Source organism: Idiotropiscis lumnitzeri, chromosome 3, assembly GCF_059441095.1.
Source record: "Idiotropiscis lumnitzeri isolate Australia: NSW breed Sydney's pygmy pipehorse chromosome 3, RoL_Ilum_1.0, whole genome shotgun sequence".
In the NCBI taxonomy this organism is placed as follows: Eukaryota; Metazoa; Chordata; class Actinopteri; order Syngnathiformes; family Syngnathidae; genus Idiotropiscis; species Idiotropiscis lumnitzeri.
In genome coordinates, this window is record NC_142393.1 from 19,527,160 (window position 1) to 19,546,022 (window position 18,863).

General features: G+C 40.2%; 1 protein-coding gene across 1 annotated transcript in view; it reads left to right on the forward strand.

The window, feature by feature from the left end:
- The window catches only part of LOC148340253 (forkhead box protein J3-like), a 60,907-nt gene extending 43,278 nt beyond the window's left edge, over positions 1-17,629 (forward strand). The window contains exons 6-12 of the mRNA XM_088291357.1: positions 3,446-3,592; positions 5,063-5,276; positions 8,957-9,172; positions 10,576-10,677; positions 12,859-13,113; positions 14,541-14,669; positions 14,948-17,629. Coding sequence (XP_088147483.1) covers positions 3,446-3,592; positions 5,063-5,276; positions 8,957-9,172; positions 10,576-10,677; positions 12,859-13,113; positions 14,541-14,669; positions 14,948-15,069 — 1,185 coding nt within the window. The 3' untranslated portion in view covers positions 15,070-17,629. The remainder of the gene's footprint in view (positions 1-3,445; positions 3,593-5,062; positions 5,277-8,956; positions 9,173-10,575; positions 10,678-12,858; positions 13,114-14,540; positions 14,670-14,947) is intronic.
- Positions 17,630-18,863: the final 1,234 nt, after the last annotated feature.

The window sequence follows — 18,863 nt, forward strand, 5'->3', positions numbered from 1 at the left end:
TCTTGACTCACACTTTCCAACCTTTTTCACTTAGGAAACACATAATTTCACAACTCTTAGGGAAAACCCCTGAATTTTCTTAAATGTTTAGAGTGTCTTTTATGTTACAAAACGATTTTTTCTTGATCAAGCCGGAATATGTCATGCGAGCTTGACAGAATAGTTTGAAAGTCATGGTTGTAAACCGCATCAATGTTTCACACAGGACATATTTTATCTTTTGATCTAATTGTCGGTGCTCTACCTGGTGGCGATATTGTTAAATTGCAGTTTTAATTAATGAATATTTCATTTTGGTTTTATACATCAGTGGTCCGCAACCACCAGTCCATGGGGCACTGGATTGGACCGCCGTGGGCCCCACTGAAAAACTCTGATTTATTTATTATTCGGGGATGAAAAATATGTAATTTTGGTGACCGGCTTCTCTGCGTGAAATTGGACTCTTGACGCATGTTAAGATGCTAATTGTCTCTGTCGTTACGCTGATATTAAACCCACAACTAGCAAAATGAGTAAAAAAACAGACCACGGATAAAGCCCGCTCTGCACAATATGCGGCGAGCTGCAACGATGGCGACGCTACCCGAATTTGGAACCTACACTATCACATTAGTAAAGTCTTATTTACTGTAAATAGTTGTATTAAAAACACTGCCAAAAGCGATCTTGACTGCTCTCTGCATCATCCTCAGAAAGTTACCGCCTTGTTCTCTCAGCCCTACAAGGAGCCTCGCGAGTCTGTCGAACCTCTACTGGTGTCCACCACGCTGCTGTTCACTGTCAACAGGTGGCCAATGCTTGCTACTGCTAGGCTAAAAGGAGCCATGCACATCTTATCTTATCTTATCTTATTCATTTGAGTAGAGTTGCTCCAGAATCCAAATGGTTGCACTCGATTGAATCGAACGGCCTTACTGAATGAACTCACTCCAATTTAGTTGATACATGGCCAAGTCTGTGATGAAAACTGACAAAAATAAGCACAAGGCGAGCACCAGACAAGGATGTGAGCATTAAGAGATTATTGCTTCCCTCGCATAGTTCAGTCTGTCACGCAGCTGCCAATTCACAATGATCTTCAAGGACAGCTCGCCATAGACGCTGACGCACTTTGCCGCGACAGTGATCCAGTGATTGGAAGGATGCTGCGCGTGTCACTGGTCCCCGCCCACATCCTGACAGACAGGTGGCCACGAATGCATCACACATTCATCAGTTAGCATTTGCATTTAAGCACGTCAACAGACAATCTCTTAACACTGTGGCGGCAAATAAATATCAGTCAATGCCTCAGCACTATTTTGGCTGTACCCGTGCTCGGACCAGGCAGCTGTATAGACTCCAGCTCCTCCCGTAACCTTGAAAATCAAGAGCAAACTACACAGTGGATGGGTGGATGGCATTCTGTTCATATGCAAATCTCAAAATGCCCTCATAAATCGCAAGACTGTACATGTTCGCTGCGACGAGCCCATACTTCAAAATACTTGACTGAGTGGCGCGCTGCAACAGACTTTGATGTACTTGTTGTCTCACTCAGAGGCTTTGTCTCTCATTTGTCTGAACAATTAAATGTAGCCGGAAGGCACCACTGACGCTGTTTCGCAGCTCTGACAACGCAACTAAACAAGATTTGGGATTTAACACAATCCTGGGGCATTGCTTTTAAAAGCTTTCCAATCAGTCGACACCAGATAAAACAGAAGTGGTAACTGTAGCGTTTAACTGTGGTTAGACGTATTCTCTGTATCAACTTTTCATGATTAAAAGTACATTTAAAATAAAAATAAGATAACCTAAAGACATTTGGAATCTAAGTATAGGAATAAAACGAGCTTATTAAAATGAAACATAGAATGCTCCTTTTTAATTGAATTTAAAAATGCTTTAAAAGATCTCAATCAATTGGATGGTAAAAAAATGCATCATTTTTAAACATGATCTAAAAACATTGACACTTTGGTCTGACTCCACCTCTGTTGGCAGCTTATTCCATTCGTGTGCAACATAACCGAAAATGCTGCTTCGCCTTGTTTGCTTTCAGCTCTTGGCTCCACTAATTGACCCGAGTCGGCAGAACTCAGAGCCATACTGTGTTTATTTTCCATGAACATTTCTTCAGTGTATTCAGGACTTAATCCATATTGTAATTTTTCCGATCAGTAGCAGAAATTTAAAGTCTATTCGGTAACAGACTGGGAGCCAGTTTTCCCTCTCCGTTGCATGCATGAGCAATGCTTTCACCCATCAAGTGCACAACAAATGTATGCAGCGGATTAAAAAATCAATTAATAAATAATTAAAACCTGAGCTGTATTTAATTTTTGTGTTATCATATTATCTTCATTTAACGAGATTGAAAAGTGTGGTTTTAATTTTCTTTGTAACATACCTACATCATGTAACTTATGAGCTTAGGTTTTGGGCAAGTACGATACTGGTTTGGCCTCCGTGTGCATCTCTGATGTTGCTCACTGTGGTCTAAGGAATGCTCAGGGAGTTTGTGTGAATGCTCAGGCGCATGGTAAATTAGAGGGAACATTGGTGGGAGTCAGTGTTATGACTTGCGAACTGAAGAATAATGATAAGAAGAACAAATCGAAGCTTTTGGCTTTTCTCTCAAAAAAAAGTAGAATTTTTGAGTAAATTTTGTAGTAGTAAACAATAGTTATAAGTTACCGAGTAGTTAGTAAATCGCTGGTGTCTCCAAAAGGAGACCCAAATGCTTGGCTGTCGTTTATGGAGGTTTGAGTATTCTGCCTGACACCAGCAATTTACTAACTCACAGTAGGAGCAGCTTCGGTGGTTATATGGCTGTCTACCAACCGGAGGTTTACGGTTTTGTTCCTCAACCCTTGAGTGATTTAAATGAATAAATAAATAAACTAATACTATGCAAGTGAAATTTAAAGAAACTCTGTAATGTACTTATTAAAATTTCTGAGTAAAAACACTTTAGTACAGGTGTGGGCAAACTTTTTGATTGGCGGGCCACAATGGGTTCAAAAATTTGACAGGGGGGCCGGACCAGGAGCAGAAGTATGGAGTGTTTTGGTAACCTCACCTCATCAGAGAAAAAAAACCCATTTAATTTTAAATGAAAGTGAACAATAACATTAAAACAATGTTTGTTTTTGAAAAACCACAGTATTTAGAAAATATCAACAAGTTTATTCATTTAATTTTTTTCAAGTTCGGCGGGCCGGATTAAGACATTTAACGGGCCGCATGTGGCCCCTGGGCCGTAGTTTGCCCACACCTGCTTTCATAGGTTTTTTTAAGTAAATATCACGCCAATTTTTTTCTTTTCAGTGCCATCAGGAGTTGCCAGCGAGTCACTCGTGTGATATTATTGGCACCGTTTTTATGCCACAGGTCTGAGTAAAAGCCTACATTGTAAAATAATATTAAGCAACCTGTGTATGTGCGCATGTGCATGCAGGTGGCACTTTACAGCCCGGAAGCAGACGACTGTGAGAGTCCTGGCAGCCTGAGCAACAGTCTTTCTGAACAGAGCATAACATCCATCACCCTGAACAACATGAACTCAACTGTGAGCAGTGGCGGCAGCATGCACAGCTATACACCGGTAAGACATGACCTCTTTGTTTAACGATTCTTTTACATGTCTTCCTGCACAAATCGCTTTTCTGTGCATTTTCTGTTGATTCAGTTCAAGCATGCAAATGCGGATGCTTGGTCAGTGAGTGCCGCCACCATTTTTCTATCCCATAATGCTGTGCTGGCAGGATGTAGCAGTATATTTGTGGTGTCTGTCCCTTCAAAGTAAATAAAATATGAACTTCAAGTCTAAAAACACTTTTATCCCAAAGTAATCGCAGCTCTAGAGAAGGATATTTGTTGCATTTGCCTTGTATCAGTCATTCACCTTTTATCCCCACTGACATTCCGCATGAGCAAAGGTCAGCGCAATCTCATCTATCTTATTAACCTCTCATTTCACAAGGCCATCTTTTATTTTCCACTACCCCTCCACCCTGTTGCCTTTGAACGCCGTCATTTCACACCTCATCTGTGGTCTGGCCGGACGGGCTCAGGGGTTAGTTGGGCCTAATTACCTGTTGTAGGTGATTCCCCTCCTGCCTGACTGTGATTACGGATGGCAGAGAGCTTGCAGACAACAATGTACTTGATGGAAAGTCCACGATTATTGGCGAGAGGTGGAATGCGAATAGGATGCATCATGCTAAGTGGGTTTCAAATTGAAAAGGGATAAAAGCAAAGTGCTTTTGTGGGAGGGTGGATGTTGAGGAAGATGACAGATGGAATGAGGGGACTAAGTCAACAGAATGATACTCTGCATTCATATGGAGAAGAAATTATTATTATTTTTTTTTTATTCAGTTTTTTTAAGTGACAAACGAAATTCAGCTCTTCACTGGGGATAGAGCCCATACCCTGCCGTGAATGGCATAAATCCATGAATAATTGACTGCTGAAGTACGATATATATATAAAGTTGTATTGTATTATTCCCTGAAAGGGGTTTGTCATTTCTTATAGATGCCATTAGATGGTGTCCAAACACTTAAGACCGACTGTTTTTGCATTTTGCAAAGAATAATGCACAACTATCAACACCATGTACCGAGCATCTCCACGATCACGCCCCATGTCTCATAAACATCTGTATTCTGTAGTTCAAAACAAACCATTGACCATTTACTTTCACATGAGGCTCATCGGTTGTACTAGCTAGCATACTAGCCGACTGTAAATAACATGCAAATTACGCAGAAGGTAAACTCACCTCTTCAACCAATCATTCATCTGAAATCTATTAATTTTTATTGGTTGCAAAATTAATTTGAAATTATATGAAACTTTTTAGGGATCAAATTCTGCGTCATTACCATACAAACTAGTAATATAAGCAGTTCTAAAAATTTTTAAGAGGGGCTCAATTACCCCCATTTTTGCTATTTATGGCAGGGCTAGGGTCGACATCCCATTAGTGGTGGTTTGCTATGTAATTTTATAAAAATCTATCCACCTGTTAACTAACAGTTGCACGTGATTGTTCCGCAATCTCCCACAGGTTAGTAGTCACTCTGAGCCTTCGTCCCAGTCTTTGAGTCTTCAGCAGCCCACTCAGCCCACGCGACCTCCCCCTCCTCCGCCTCAACCCCAGTATGCTCTGCCCGTGCCAGAGACACGGGATAAGCACCTGTGCTTTTCGGACTTCGAGGACCTGAGCGCTTCCTTCCGGAGCCTGTACAAGTGCGTCTTCGAGCAGTCGTTCTCGCAGCAAGGTGGGTGTCAGTGCTCGTCTTGTTGGCGGACTCCACTTTATCGGCTCGTGTTTGCCTGTCGGACGTCTGCGCTTCCGCTGGTTCACAGGGGCAAAAAAAAAAACGCTGCATGTCAGACTTCCTGCACATAATTAACTGTCAAGCTTAAGCTCTTGAAATTGATGTGCAACTTTAATATTGCTTTCACAGCACGGGAAGCCTTGCTGCATTAACCTCCCAGCACACAGTATCCCTGCCTCTATTGTATTTTAATAAACAAACAATCTGCTGTTCCGCATATCTGCATTTTACGGCCCGCTCAGTCAAACGAGCAAAGGCAATTAAGAGCGAAGAATTCATCGGAAGGCGAAAAAAAAAAGACAAACACATCTGCAGCTTTGATAGAAGCTAATTAGATTGCTTCTAAAGTTTGTGAAGCATCTCGCTAATTGCTTCCTGAAGCTTTCAGGTCACTCGGCCTCCCCCCCACTTGGGCCTTCCCTGAATCCCACCACGCTCTGATCAACCTCCCCTCTCGCTCTCTACATTTCCTCCAGAGGCGTGAATCATCTTATTGTGAGAGAGTGATGCGCCTTGCTGGATTTATGACGAGGTTTTCTTCTATTTGTGGTCTGAGATGCACATGCAGAGAAGATACACTGATGATGTTGATGATCTTGATAGAGCACCTCTAATAATATATGTAATCAAGACAGTGGATTCCCCAGGTGTGAATTTGCATTGTATTTGAGACACAGTGGATCTGTTAACCTTTCTCTGGTGTTTGGGTCAGCACCAACCCGTTTTTAGATTTTAAATTTATACAAGTATTACATACATTTGTCAATAGCATCGTGACTTTTTTTTTTACTTTGTCTGTAATATCTATTTAAAAAAAAAAATTATAAAATGCTCTTGTGAAAATTCAGTCCTTTGTGTTGTTAGCGGCAGTTTCGACCTGGTTAGTTGTTATAGCCGACTCTACTTCAAGCTTTACTATTTCATCCACAGATATATTTGAAATAATAAATTGCAACACAATATACTGTGTGCATACTGTATTTACTGTACAAGGCTTGCTTTTAGCGTGGCACCCGGCTAGGTCTCGGAAGCTTAAAACTCTGAAATGTATTTTTGCGTGCGATAAAGTTCAAGTGTACTTTGATCTGCAATGTTGTGACACTGTGCAAAAATGATTCGTATTTTTAATCGCTGCAAAACCAGAGGCAGACCATCAACCACTTATGAAAATAATTGCCGAACCCCCACACTGTGCAAGAGTTCAGCTACATTGCTTGTGCGCAGGGGGCTTAAGGGGCACTATGTTATTAAAAGAAATAAATATTCGACTGCTTCTTCAGAATACCGCGAGTTATAAAATTACATTTAGAAAAAATTGCACGACTTCTTCTTGAGAATACCACACATTATAAAATCAGACAACTGAAGTCATACTTTATTTGAGCATTGCTAACTTTGCTTTATTTGATATGCCTCACTGTGGCTTTGTGATAGGAATGTGTCTGACTCGGCTGGAGCCGAACAATGCGGAGCGAGCAGCACATAATTTGCAGTCGGCTAAAAGTGGTGTCACCCGTGTTTACCTTGACGTATCTCCACACATCTGATGCGTAGTCTTGACACCTCAATGGCATCAAAATGCAAGGAGATAAAATGTTTGGTCCAGCTTGAAATTTCAAATATGGTTTTAAGGAAAATGTGGACAAAATGGTTTGCAGAAAGCTGCGACTGTGGTATATATCCAATTGATCATAGAAGACCGCTTTTAAATTAAAAAAGGAATTCATTTGATCTTGATAGCCGTAAGATGAAGACAAAACGAAGCAGTCCAAATACACCCCACGAAGCGTTTGGTAGTAAAATAAGAGAATGGATGAAAGGACATTGAAGCGACAAGCGAGTTGGCAGAGAGTAAAGGGGATAAAAGACTGAATAAAAGAAAACCACTTTTATAGGCAGGTAAAGCGAAACGACTCTCTGTTGGCAGCGGTGAGCGTTCCCACTCGAGGACTCGTCACACTCATGAACTGACGGTCACAAAAAAGAGCCGCCGTCCTTTTGTTTCACTTCAGTGATCTTTGACGAGGTCTGAGCCGCGTAGTTCAAGACAACCGCCGTCAGCTCTCTGCTGGGTGAGAACATCAGTCGACAAGGTGATGTACAGGACATGTGCCAAGTGAGTCATGTTTGCAAAGATGTTTTGATCATCTTTGGGGCCTTAGCACACAAAACATCATCAAATGTGTCTTCACGGAAAAGCAGCGCCTGAAATATACTCTCATTCCCACTTTTAGTTGTGAGCAGTTATATTGGAATCCATCACTGTATGTTTGTGCATTTTATTTTAGCGTTCAAATTTATGCCATCTTATATTACATCTGAAAACAACTTCTGACACTCTATACATGCATATACATTTTCTTCAAATCTGAAAAGTAAATTGATGTAATGCTTTGTTCCACTTAATTTTGCGTTTGAATTTTTGTTTATTGTCGTTCACTGACATCAATCTTAGACAATTTGGATTATTTGTTTCCCAGGACTGGCCAATTCAAGGGAAGCTACTTCAGGATGTCAGTTAAGAGGAGACAGGGTGATGTTTTTGCCTGGAATATTGGCAAGTGTGGTGGTTGGTCCCTTTAGGAGGCCTGAATGTGGAGTTTATACCTCCAGCCCATTTGCTGCCATGGTTTAAAAAAAATAAATAAATAAATTGCATGCAAGACAACACACCATCCATAGGAACTATCCATGGATTTTGAAGTTCAATGGATGAGAAGAGTTGGTAACGGGATATGAAGGGGGCTCCTATGTGTTTACATAACTTTGGTTGGTAAATATTTTTGGGTCAAAATAACATTTATTTTCTTTAGTACGCATTTGTTTTTTTGTTTTGAAAACGGTTGCCAATAACTATTGACAACCATCTATTTTGAGTAATTTGGGAAAAGAAAATCTTTTGTTCAATAAAAAAAATATTGTATTAGCTAATGGATCATTGTTGGTGAAAAACAAAAAAAAAACCACTGAATAATTTGGAACATATGTGCTTGCAAGAAAACTTCCAGAACACCTCCTTAGGTAGTATTGGACACTTATAAGCAGTCGTGGATTAAATGAGATGACATTTTTTACAGTGTGTGACTGTGACTTATCTCTTATTTGTGTTCACATTTTTTTCAGTATTCACTGAGTAATGAACGGGTGGGTTGAGGGGGCGGGGGGGAGTCAGTCTCACAAATAATCTTTAATGGCCCAGAGGAGCGCACCAATTTGCCAGCCAATTTGGATCCAAAGCAAATTGAACAAAATTCTTCTCCTTACTGCGCTGATAATACCGGAGACGCTCATTCTCGTCCATTGTTGTCTTCTTCCAGCTGATGCATACAGTGCAATGTTGTTTTGTACCTTTCCCACAGAAACATTTTGAAGAATTGGTTGAGACGCAATTGTGCAGTCGAAAAACATGAACAGCCTTTGCACTTCCCCCATTGTGGGCATTTAAGATGTCATTTTCACTCTTGATTAAATTGAATTTGAACTGAATATCCCTCTAAGTTGTCTTTAAACATCACTGCCATGCTGCCCTGAGTGAGCGTCTTAATAGAAACAAGGTGTTTGCTTGTGATGTCATCCTGGTTATGTTGTCTCGTGTTTTTTTTTTTCGTGTTTCGTGACAGCTTTGATGGTTATGCCCGGGGACTCGACCCATTCGACTCGGACAGCTTGCTCTTATCAGCACTCCCCTGGCTCGGGGAATGGCGTCAGCGGCGGCACGGGGAGTGTCAACCACCATCATCACCACGCCCACCACCCTCAGCATCATCTGTCCAGTCATGGCCAGCACCCATCTCTCTCCCATCAGAGTCACAGTGGACAGAGCTGCCCCACGACAGGTGAGACGGACAAGGTCTGTCTGTTAGTCAACACTGCTTCATGGTTGCATTTGAGGGTCGCCAGCTGCAAAGTACAAAAATAAACAGACATGATAATAATAGCTTTGTGCAGTTGCTGTGCCTTAGCATTTATGGATGCTGCGGAATTATCCGCACTCTCTACTTTTCTTCCCCCGTGCCGTTTCATGCTGCCCCTTTGAATAAAATTTATCTCCTCACTCTAGTTCTCATGCAGTCGGTTCTGTGTGAGAATATTCTGCTCATGAGAAAAACAGTGCCGCAAAAGTATACATTGTAACGGATACAATCAAGTCTGTTTTGAGTGAATAACACGCACAGAGTCAAATGTCCTTCAACCTGACTTGTTTTCCACTATTGTTTAGGAAGTCAGTTTCAGAGTGCAAGTAAAAATAAACTGGATCACTCTGAGGGGATTTTTTTTTCTCTCCTTATGTTTATACTGATTCTTGTAAAAGTAACACTTCCTGCCATTGCACATTATTATTTTTCATATTTAATAAATATCAATGCCATTCAATACCAAATACCAAGCAGAAATTGTCCCCTTATTCCAATGCCACAGTGTGGTTGTTATCTCTGTGTCATTTTGCACGTGTATTGCTTTTAGATTGCCCTCCTCCCTCTGTCAGGTCTCACAGAGGTTCATATAACCAGGATGCGTTCAACTGAGGCTTTCATCATCATGTTTCTTTCTCATATTGTTCCTGTTCTTTTGCATGCCTTCGTTCTGTGCATGTCCGAGTGTTCTCAATAAAGCTTTATGACAGCCATTGGCAGCAATTCACACGTTACATTTAAATCTCAGTTTGTGATTCTCTTCTCCAAGCTGAGACTGAATATGAGCTATCCGCTCGTCTTTGCTGTGAGGCCTGAGCATCTATTGTTTTGTTTGTGGTGGTGGGAAGCAGCTTCACCTCTTTATTTTGCACAAAGACATAGAGCTATGATTGGAATATTTCTGTGTGGAGCTGCGCCTCCTTGTGGTTCACTCTGGAACTGATGTTAGAGCAAGTCTGCTGAGAACATCCGTCAATCCATCTTCAGTCTGTCTTCATTTGGGTCGCATGAAAGCTGGAGTCTATCCCAGTTAACAAAAGGCAGGGTACGTCCTTGACTAGTCACGAGTCCACTTCTGGGATTTCCAATTGTTCACACTCTTATTCACATGGATTAACAATTTACAGATATAATTAGCATAACATGTTTTTAATCACATGGACAGCTTTAAAAAAAAAATTGTTTAAAAAAAAAAACCTCAAAATATTTATTCATTTTTTCTGCAAATATGCATGTGCTGAATCGCCAGTATGCGGTGGTCCATTGTAATGATATTTTCACCATGTAAAACACTTTATTTTTTTTTACCTTCGCTTTTCTCCCAGGCATGACTTCAGATTGGTACCCAAACCTGGATTGGCTGAAGGAAAGTTGCCGCATCGCCACCAGCTACAATTGGGCTGATGTGGACCTCTCTCCATTTCAAGGTAAACACATTCACACTAATAGGGATATTTCATTCGGGAAATAAAATAAATATAAACCCCCCAAATTATTTTAAAAAACGCTGATACTGTAAATATTCATTATGTGTTATCCACAAAAAACTCTCAACTCAATTTTAATTAAAGAGCACTTTAAAACCATTGCTACAAACCAAGTGCTAAACATGGAGTAAACATTTCTTAATCACAACAGTTAAAATGATGAATTAATAACAAAAACCAAAAGAAAAAAACCCCCAAAACATTACTGAATCTCATGCAGAGTGTTTCCTCGGGCATTTACAGAACATGCATGCAATTGTTGTAGAGTTCATTGTTTAACACAAAAAATCCATGCAACACCACTTTATAAAAACTTCGCAAAAACTGGGTGCATAAGTTATTTATGTACCTTCTGTCATCTATTGGCAAATCATTTAATCGTGACTAAATTTGTTTGTGGTAAAAAAAAAAAATAAAAAAAAAATGAAATTTGTCCAAATAAGTGACATTGCATACATTTCCACGATACACCTGATGACCTCTCGCAGCACACGGATGTGAAAATATATAGATTTTTGGGGAATATTTTATATGGAATCATTTTGGTTGAACTCCAAATGATCCATACTACTTATGTCGAGTTTAACTTGATACCAGTAGTCATTTACTGCATCCGCATTTAGAATGGATCCACTTCTTGTGAATCTCATTTGTTATTGTGATTATACGATGATGATGTTTCCATATAGCCTGGCCCTTGAGGCGCAACAGTCTAACAATGTAATGGCGCTGGCCTAATAAAGGTTATTAGCCTTCGTCTGAGAGGTTGCTACCTCACTTCCACACACACAAACACACACCCATTCTACTTCGCTTTGACTCTCTCAGTTGTGCGATGTAAATAATCTAATTAGGGCCGTCTCAGTAACAGCCGCTTATCCTGGTCAGTGCACAAAGCCGGCAACTTCCAACGCACGATTGGATGATGACAGCTGGTCCCTTAGCACCCAGCCTCCCTCCATCATGTCTCTCTCCTGATGTGCTTGAACCCACTCACACTACCTTCACGGCATCCAGCAGCAAGCCTGCACATAACCTTCATAGAGCAGGAAGCTCCGATGGGACCAAGCGCTTTAGAAAAAAAAAACGTGTGTGGTGGACAAATGAGACAGCACCTCAGTGAAAGCGTGTCTGTGTTTGGAGAATATGAGTGACTTTCTCAAATAGAATGAGAAATCAGTGAGTGAGCAACGTGTTTGGGGCTTTGCTATAATTGCCAAGCAGGAATAAGTTGTAAGGTCTTAAAGAGCTCATCAAATCAACAGCTATGTTTGCTGACCTTGTTGTTGCTCGATCAAGTTCCAACTATTAACATGACATGCTGTCATGCTAAGAGATAAACTGAGAAAGTCAATATCAACTTTAAACTGTAACGTTAATCCATCTGTTTTCTGTTCCACTTGTCCTCGTTTGGAGTCGTGGGTGAGCTGGAGTCTCTCCCAGCTGACTTTGGGCAAGAGGCGGGGTATAATTTGGTCCAGTCACCAGTTACTCACAAGGCAAATATACTTTATATAAAGAAACAATCACTCCTATGGACAATATTTTAGAGCAGTGATTTGTATCACAAGCAGTGCACAGGCTCCCTCTAGTGGTATTTGAAAGAGTTGCTGACTAAATACAGTTCAGTTGTATTTAACTTTCAGTTCAATTACTTTTGCGTTTGAATTGTTTCTGAACATTTATAAGGGCACAATTTTATTGAATTTATGTGTGATGTATTTTAATTGAATCCTTGTTTCAGTAAATATTGTATTTTCTTCTGTTTTAGAACCGGGTTAATGTTCAACTGGCCATAATTACAGTGGCTTACACTAATATTAAATATACTTTTTAGGAATAAAAGTGTCACATTTTTGTTGAACACTCAGACTTTCTGTGCTACTGTAATTTTTTTGTCATGATGGTGATGACTTGGTGAGCAAGTATTTTTTTTTTTTCCAAGTCTTCATTTAGGTTAAGAAGCATGTTTTTTGAATGTGGGAGAAAGCTGGCGTACCCGAGAATAAAAACACGCTACAACTGGGAAAACATAGATATTCTACACTGGAAGGATGGAGCTGACATTTGAACCCCACTAGCGAGTGAGCATCACCTTTTTGCCCTCTCTGCCTGAGGCAGGCCTGAAGGAGAGCATGCGTCAGGCCGAGCTCAACAACTGGTCCCTGGACGCCTCTCAGCTCGCTGACCTGTGTTCGTCCGTCAACCAGTTCTTCACGGCCACGGGCGTCATCCCCCCTCAGGGCGCCGCCCTCTCCCAACCTCAGGTCGCCCACCCAGCGGCGCCCAGAGCACCGCAGCACCCGGCTCAGCCGCACGGCGCCATGCACCCCAAGGCCAACCAGCACAATCAGCACGGTCAACTCATTCGAACAGGTCGGTACCAATCCACTCAAAATTGTCCAGTGCCGTATGAATGGTTGTTTTTCTGTTTGTGCCCTGTGATTGGCTGGCGCCCAGTCCGGTGTGCGCCGTGCCTCTCGCCCAGGCTCTCAAGGGGTGGGCTCCATCTTACCCACATCCCTAATGAGGACTAGCAATTGGGAATGGTTAGATGCACTTGACCATGGTTGTAATAGTTTGGGGGTTTTCACGATCCTAAACTTTTTATTGAGTTCTGACGTGTTGTCGTTTTTATAGATAGATGGATAAAAACAAAGGCAATTTTCACAGTTTTTTTTTCTTTGCAATTTTGTGTTGACTACAATAACCTTGTCCTAAACGAGATTCTAACCGACCACAACATGCTGTGATCCTTCCTCCATTTTTTTCATTGTATTAACACTTGCAGAATGGTATACAACTAATTCGGCTACCAATTATTAACTATTTTAGCAGGTTGGTGAAAATAAAATATTTATATCCAGTGTGGTGCATCTCCTTTCTCCTATATAGTTTATATTGTAATCCCTCCAACAAGTGGTCAAAGTTTGTGAATTACACTTTAACTCATTCACAACCAGCCCAGTAAAAAAAAATGGATTTTGACGTATTTATCCGTCAATGGTATTGAATGAGTTAAATAACCTTTTCTAGAACAATTATACACATTCGAGTGAGGGGGTATCTTATTTATTTGGCTATGGGTGAGAGCCCGGGAACATATAGGAGTGGTTGCTAGCTCGTCTCAAGACATATACAGTATAAATTCACATTCACACCTATAGACAGTTGGCTGTTTTGAATGAACCTATCATGCATGTTTTTTTTTTTTGGACTGTGGGAGGTTGTCAGATTATCTAACGAAAACCCACGCAAATCGGAGGAGAACATGCAAATCCCACACAGGAGAGGCTGTGCTGAGATTTGACCTTGTGTGTTCGTGCTTTATTTAAAAAAGAAATTAAACTGTGACCTTCAGCGGTGGACAGCAACTCTCAATTGTGCTGTATGTTGTAGTGGGTGGGATGCAATTACTCTAACCAGAGACATACTTTGTTTTGGTGTTGTCTAGTACTGCAGAGAGAAAAGCGTACAAAGGGGAAAAACAGGCTTAAATGTTGTCGGTGCTTTTCCACATGTGACGATGAACTTGAAAACAGAATGCCAGGCTTGTTTTACGATGCTTGCTGGAGTTGTGGCCTTGAAGCTGAATTACTCTCCGGTCTCACTGTGCTATTGTGCCTGTGTTACACATTCACCAGGTTTGTGGCTGTTACTCAGTGTTGACTGGTGAGAAAATTGTGGCAGCGGAATCCTTCAACATAGACAATAAATTTGTGTTTGTGCGTGTGTGTCATGTGCAAAGCATTATGCTAATGTAAGTGTTAGTCATCGGCCCTTTTTGTGTTGTGCTCCCACAGGGAATATGTACATGGATTCCAGACAGAACATTCCGTCTCTGATGGGCCCACCTGGATACCCTCACATGCCTGCCATTAGCAGCACAGCTCCCACCATGACGGCCGACTCCTCCATCACTCTCTTACCAGGTGTGTGCGTGTGTGTGTATGTATAATCCGGCCCACTAAGTATTAACATGATCAAACGTTCACTAATATTGTAATTATGTCATATTACGGTTTTCCCACAAAGAAGCTAATTAAAATATATTTTTACATTTTGGAGTTTATTAGTTTGTTAAAATGATGGAGACGCAACAAACTGGCATTTTATTGAGGAAAAAAAAAATCTAACTAATCTATTAGTTAATCACTGCTTTGTAATAAATCTAAAATGACTAAAATCTTTATCTCGGCCTCGTGTCCAGGCCATCACAGCCAGCTGAGCCAGCAGCAGCAGCACATGTTGCCCCCGGGACATTTTCATATAAGACGCATGCTGGCTACCGACGACATCCAGGACGACTTCGACTGGGACTCCATCGTGTAAGCAGGAAGTCAGAGACAAGCAGCGTTGACGGCAACAAAGGTATGAGACTGGCCCATCAAAAACACTGAAGACAATCCAAAAGAATGGAGTATTTTGGGGATGAGGGACAGAACTGAAGACAATCAGTTACCAAGTGGACCAAGTTGTAAAGCGACACTGATTGAATCAGGAGTCGCACCTCTCTCGTGCTAACGTGGGTGATATCTAAAACTGTCAAAACATCATCTGTGAAATCTGCTTTTGTTTCTTCCATTTATGACCAAGGACTATGTGGGCCGCATGGAAAACAACCCAAAAAAACAAAACAAAACATCACATGTTAAGAGGGTGAAAAAAAGTCATAGTCTTCAAGAAAAAAGTTATAATCTTGTACGAACGTTTCCTGGCATATTTGCAGATTTTTTTTTTTTATTTAACCTATTCCATTATTCGCTGAAAAACTCACCTACTTTTTTTTATTTGCTCTGTCACATGTAAAATAATTGCCATCCTCTGGCATCTTTGTGCCAAGGAACCATGTTGAAATGATAGGAAGATCTGACCGGTAATTTCTACAGTACTTATTACCCCAGTCAAGTAGAACAGTAAGCAATTTTAAAACCTCGTTTAGGTGCGTGTCAATTACTCAATTACTTTTTTACCAGTCACCAACAGTGCTTGGTTCCTCTCTCTGTGAATAGCGGGGTCACAATGTAATACAATACTTTTTTTCAGGGGCGGAAGGACTTAGTAAGTTGAAACGTTACTAGAAAATTCAAATGAATATTGTCGAGAAATTTCCCACACTAGGGTATATTTAAGTGAACCTTACAAGATCCTGTAATTTGCTTATAATGGAAATCAACAAATTGCTCTCATTTCCCCGATACCGTTAATAATATTATTAACATAGTAGATCCCCCCCCAAAAAAATATACAAAAAAATATAAAAACATTCTCATAGCATTGCAAATACCCAATCTCATAGCATTGCAGGTACGTGTTCTCGTACCCTGACATTTTTAGAGGGAAGAAATATTGAAACAATATGACTTCACTCTTGACAAATACAACTTTATTTTCCTCATATTATTGTTTTTCTTGAAAATATGACTTTACTCCAGAAACATATTCTGGTGATATTGACATGATTGTATACGAGAATAAATACAGCTTTTGGTGTAGAAAAAAAAATCTGTCTTTTTTTCTTGGGGAGGAAAAAAACATGCTTATATTCCTGCAAAAAAACAAATTCATTCTCTTAATATGACACATTTTTGTCTTTAAAGAATAAGACGAATTTACACATTTTTATGATTTTTTTGGGAGGGGTGGGTGAGAGGCAGGGTATGATTCCTGCTTTAATCTCCAAGTATAATTAGTTTTTTCCTTTTAACATGGCCCTAATATGCCTCATATTTTTTCACCTGAAACTCTTAACATATTTTCATATTTTCCTAACAGAAGGATATTTATTTCCTCTCTCTATCAAAATCACCTACTTGACGTGTTTTTCTTGTTTGTAAATTCTTTGTACTGATTCGAATACCTGGGAGCTGTATGAAGACGCACTGAAGAGTGTGTTTGGATTTGGCGCCACCTGCCAGTGAAAATGAGCATCGCAACACATCATCTCACAATAATTCTATGCACCACTGTAAGTTATCCCATCCGAAAGCACTCATGAATTTCGTTGTTGGCTCGTTTTTGTCCTATTGTTTGTAATTGTCCATGCTGTCATGTTCTCAGGGTAGTTCACTGATTCATCATTTCAAGCCATTTATGTGTCGTAAAGTGACTGCAACATTCAGTTTTCGATGACAACTGTAATGTTTGTCGTCTTAAAAGCAAAACAAACAGTGAAATAAGCTCATGTAACATTTGACAGCATTCAATTCATGGTTTTGTTTATGAGAGAATTCTTTGTGCTTATTATTTATGACAACGGCCAGCCACGACTTATTTAGGTGAAGATAGATTTTTTTTTTAATTTGCACAAATATGATGTTAAGCATCTAGCTGAATAATCACTAATTAATAAAAGATGACACTTGGAAGGATTATGGGAAAACAATTCTTTTTTTTTTTGGGTTGTTGTTTTTCTTCCGCCATTGTGATTTAGTCTGTGTATGAAAAAAGTGATTTTCTTGAGTGTACAGCTGCACATTGCTCAAAAGAAAGGAAATATGTGTACCAATCTGAGTGCAAAATGCGAAGCAGAAAGTTAAAGTGCTCTTTGGAGGGGTCAAAAAATCTGAATCTTTAATATTGTCATTATTGCCATTGATGCTGTATTACAGTGACCAGCATTATATAACTCGTATGTGTGTGCGTTGTTGTCCTTTGTAAATAGCACTATGTTTCATCTCTGTTTTCCCTTAAGAAAATGAAAGAAAATGCAGACTTGGGAAAAGAACAAAGTATTTTTGTTATTTGTCCTTTAACGAGACGCTGTGTGTAAATACCATCATGATATTGTACATATGTGATTTTGGTGACTCATAAATATGTGTATGCTTCAACGGTTACAAATCTGTTTCAGTGTTTATTAAAACGTACTTGACCGTTTTTACTGCCCTAACCGTGCTTCTGCTATTGTTACTTCACTTCACACACACAATCACACACACACGTAAACATGAATTTTCATAAGTAGTTGTTACTTTTTCCTATAAAGAACTACAGTCACAAGTGCACATATTTAGAACGCTCGTTTACTGCCTTGTTCTTGTTTTGGGCATAAGACAAAACCCAATTGGGGCACAGTGTGTCGTCCAACATGTGTCAGCATAGTGCCAAGCAATGCTTTTGTCTCCCCACCTCCTAAGCCGACGTGTTGACCACCCATACTTTTTTTTTTTTTTGCCTGTGAGAAAGTCGCACCATGTTCTAACCGTGTGTTTATGGCGGCTCTTCGTAGGGGGGAAACAATCGCTACATGACTGCTGCTTCTGTCTGTAGTAAGAAGAGTTCTAGCAATCTTTATTTGGATATGCATTACTGTTAAAAAAGTTTGGGGGTCATTCTGAAATCTTATTTTTGAAAGAAAAACATTTTTTGGAGTGAAGTTAACATTAAATCAGAACTTCATGCTCCCATGCTCACCTATTTGCAGAAATCTTTTTGGGCAACCTATCCTCTGTCCGTGGAAGAAAAATCACCTGTTTGCTCTTTTTAAGTAATCAGGCCAAAGGCTGCATGTCAGATATCAAACTATTGCTTTTGCAACATCTCGTAGTGTCATTTATCAAAGGTCTAAATCAGCAGAGGTGGACATTTTACAAAATTTTGCCGTCAGCGGACTGGGAACCCGTTTGTCATTCGCCTGTCATATTTTCATGTCAAACCAACCTGTTATTGTCAATTGGACAGTCCGATTGTCAAGTAGTTCGGCACTTAGTCCGTCAGAAGTTTCACATACACATATTTCCCAGTCGATTCAACTTGTGGCTTCCTGCAGATGTTTTAACTCCTAAAACTCCCAAAAAGTTTAGATTTAAAGTTTAAAATAGCAAAGCTGAAGCAGAATCCAGCTCTGCATTGCGCCCAAATAAAATATAATCCAAGTAGTGCACTCCAACTGCAGGTCTCCTTCCTCCTTCTGTTCCTCTTCCCTCTTCTTGGTTCACGGGCGGATTACAGCTCTCTCGGTACTGCCACCTATTGTTCAGGAAACGCAATGTGTTTCCACATATCGTCAACGCCCCACAATCACAACACACCATACTGTCTTGAATATAAATAATTTCACCAATATTTAACAGAAAAACACAACCATATATATATATATAAAATCACATTCCATAACGTTTCGC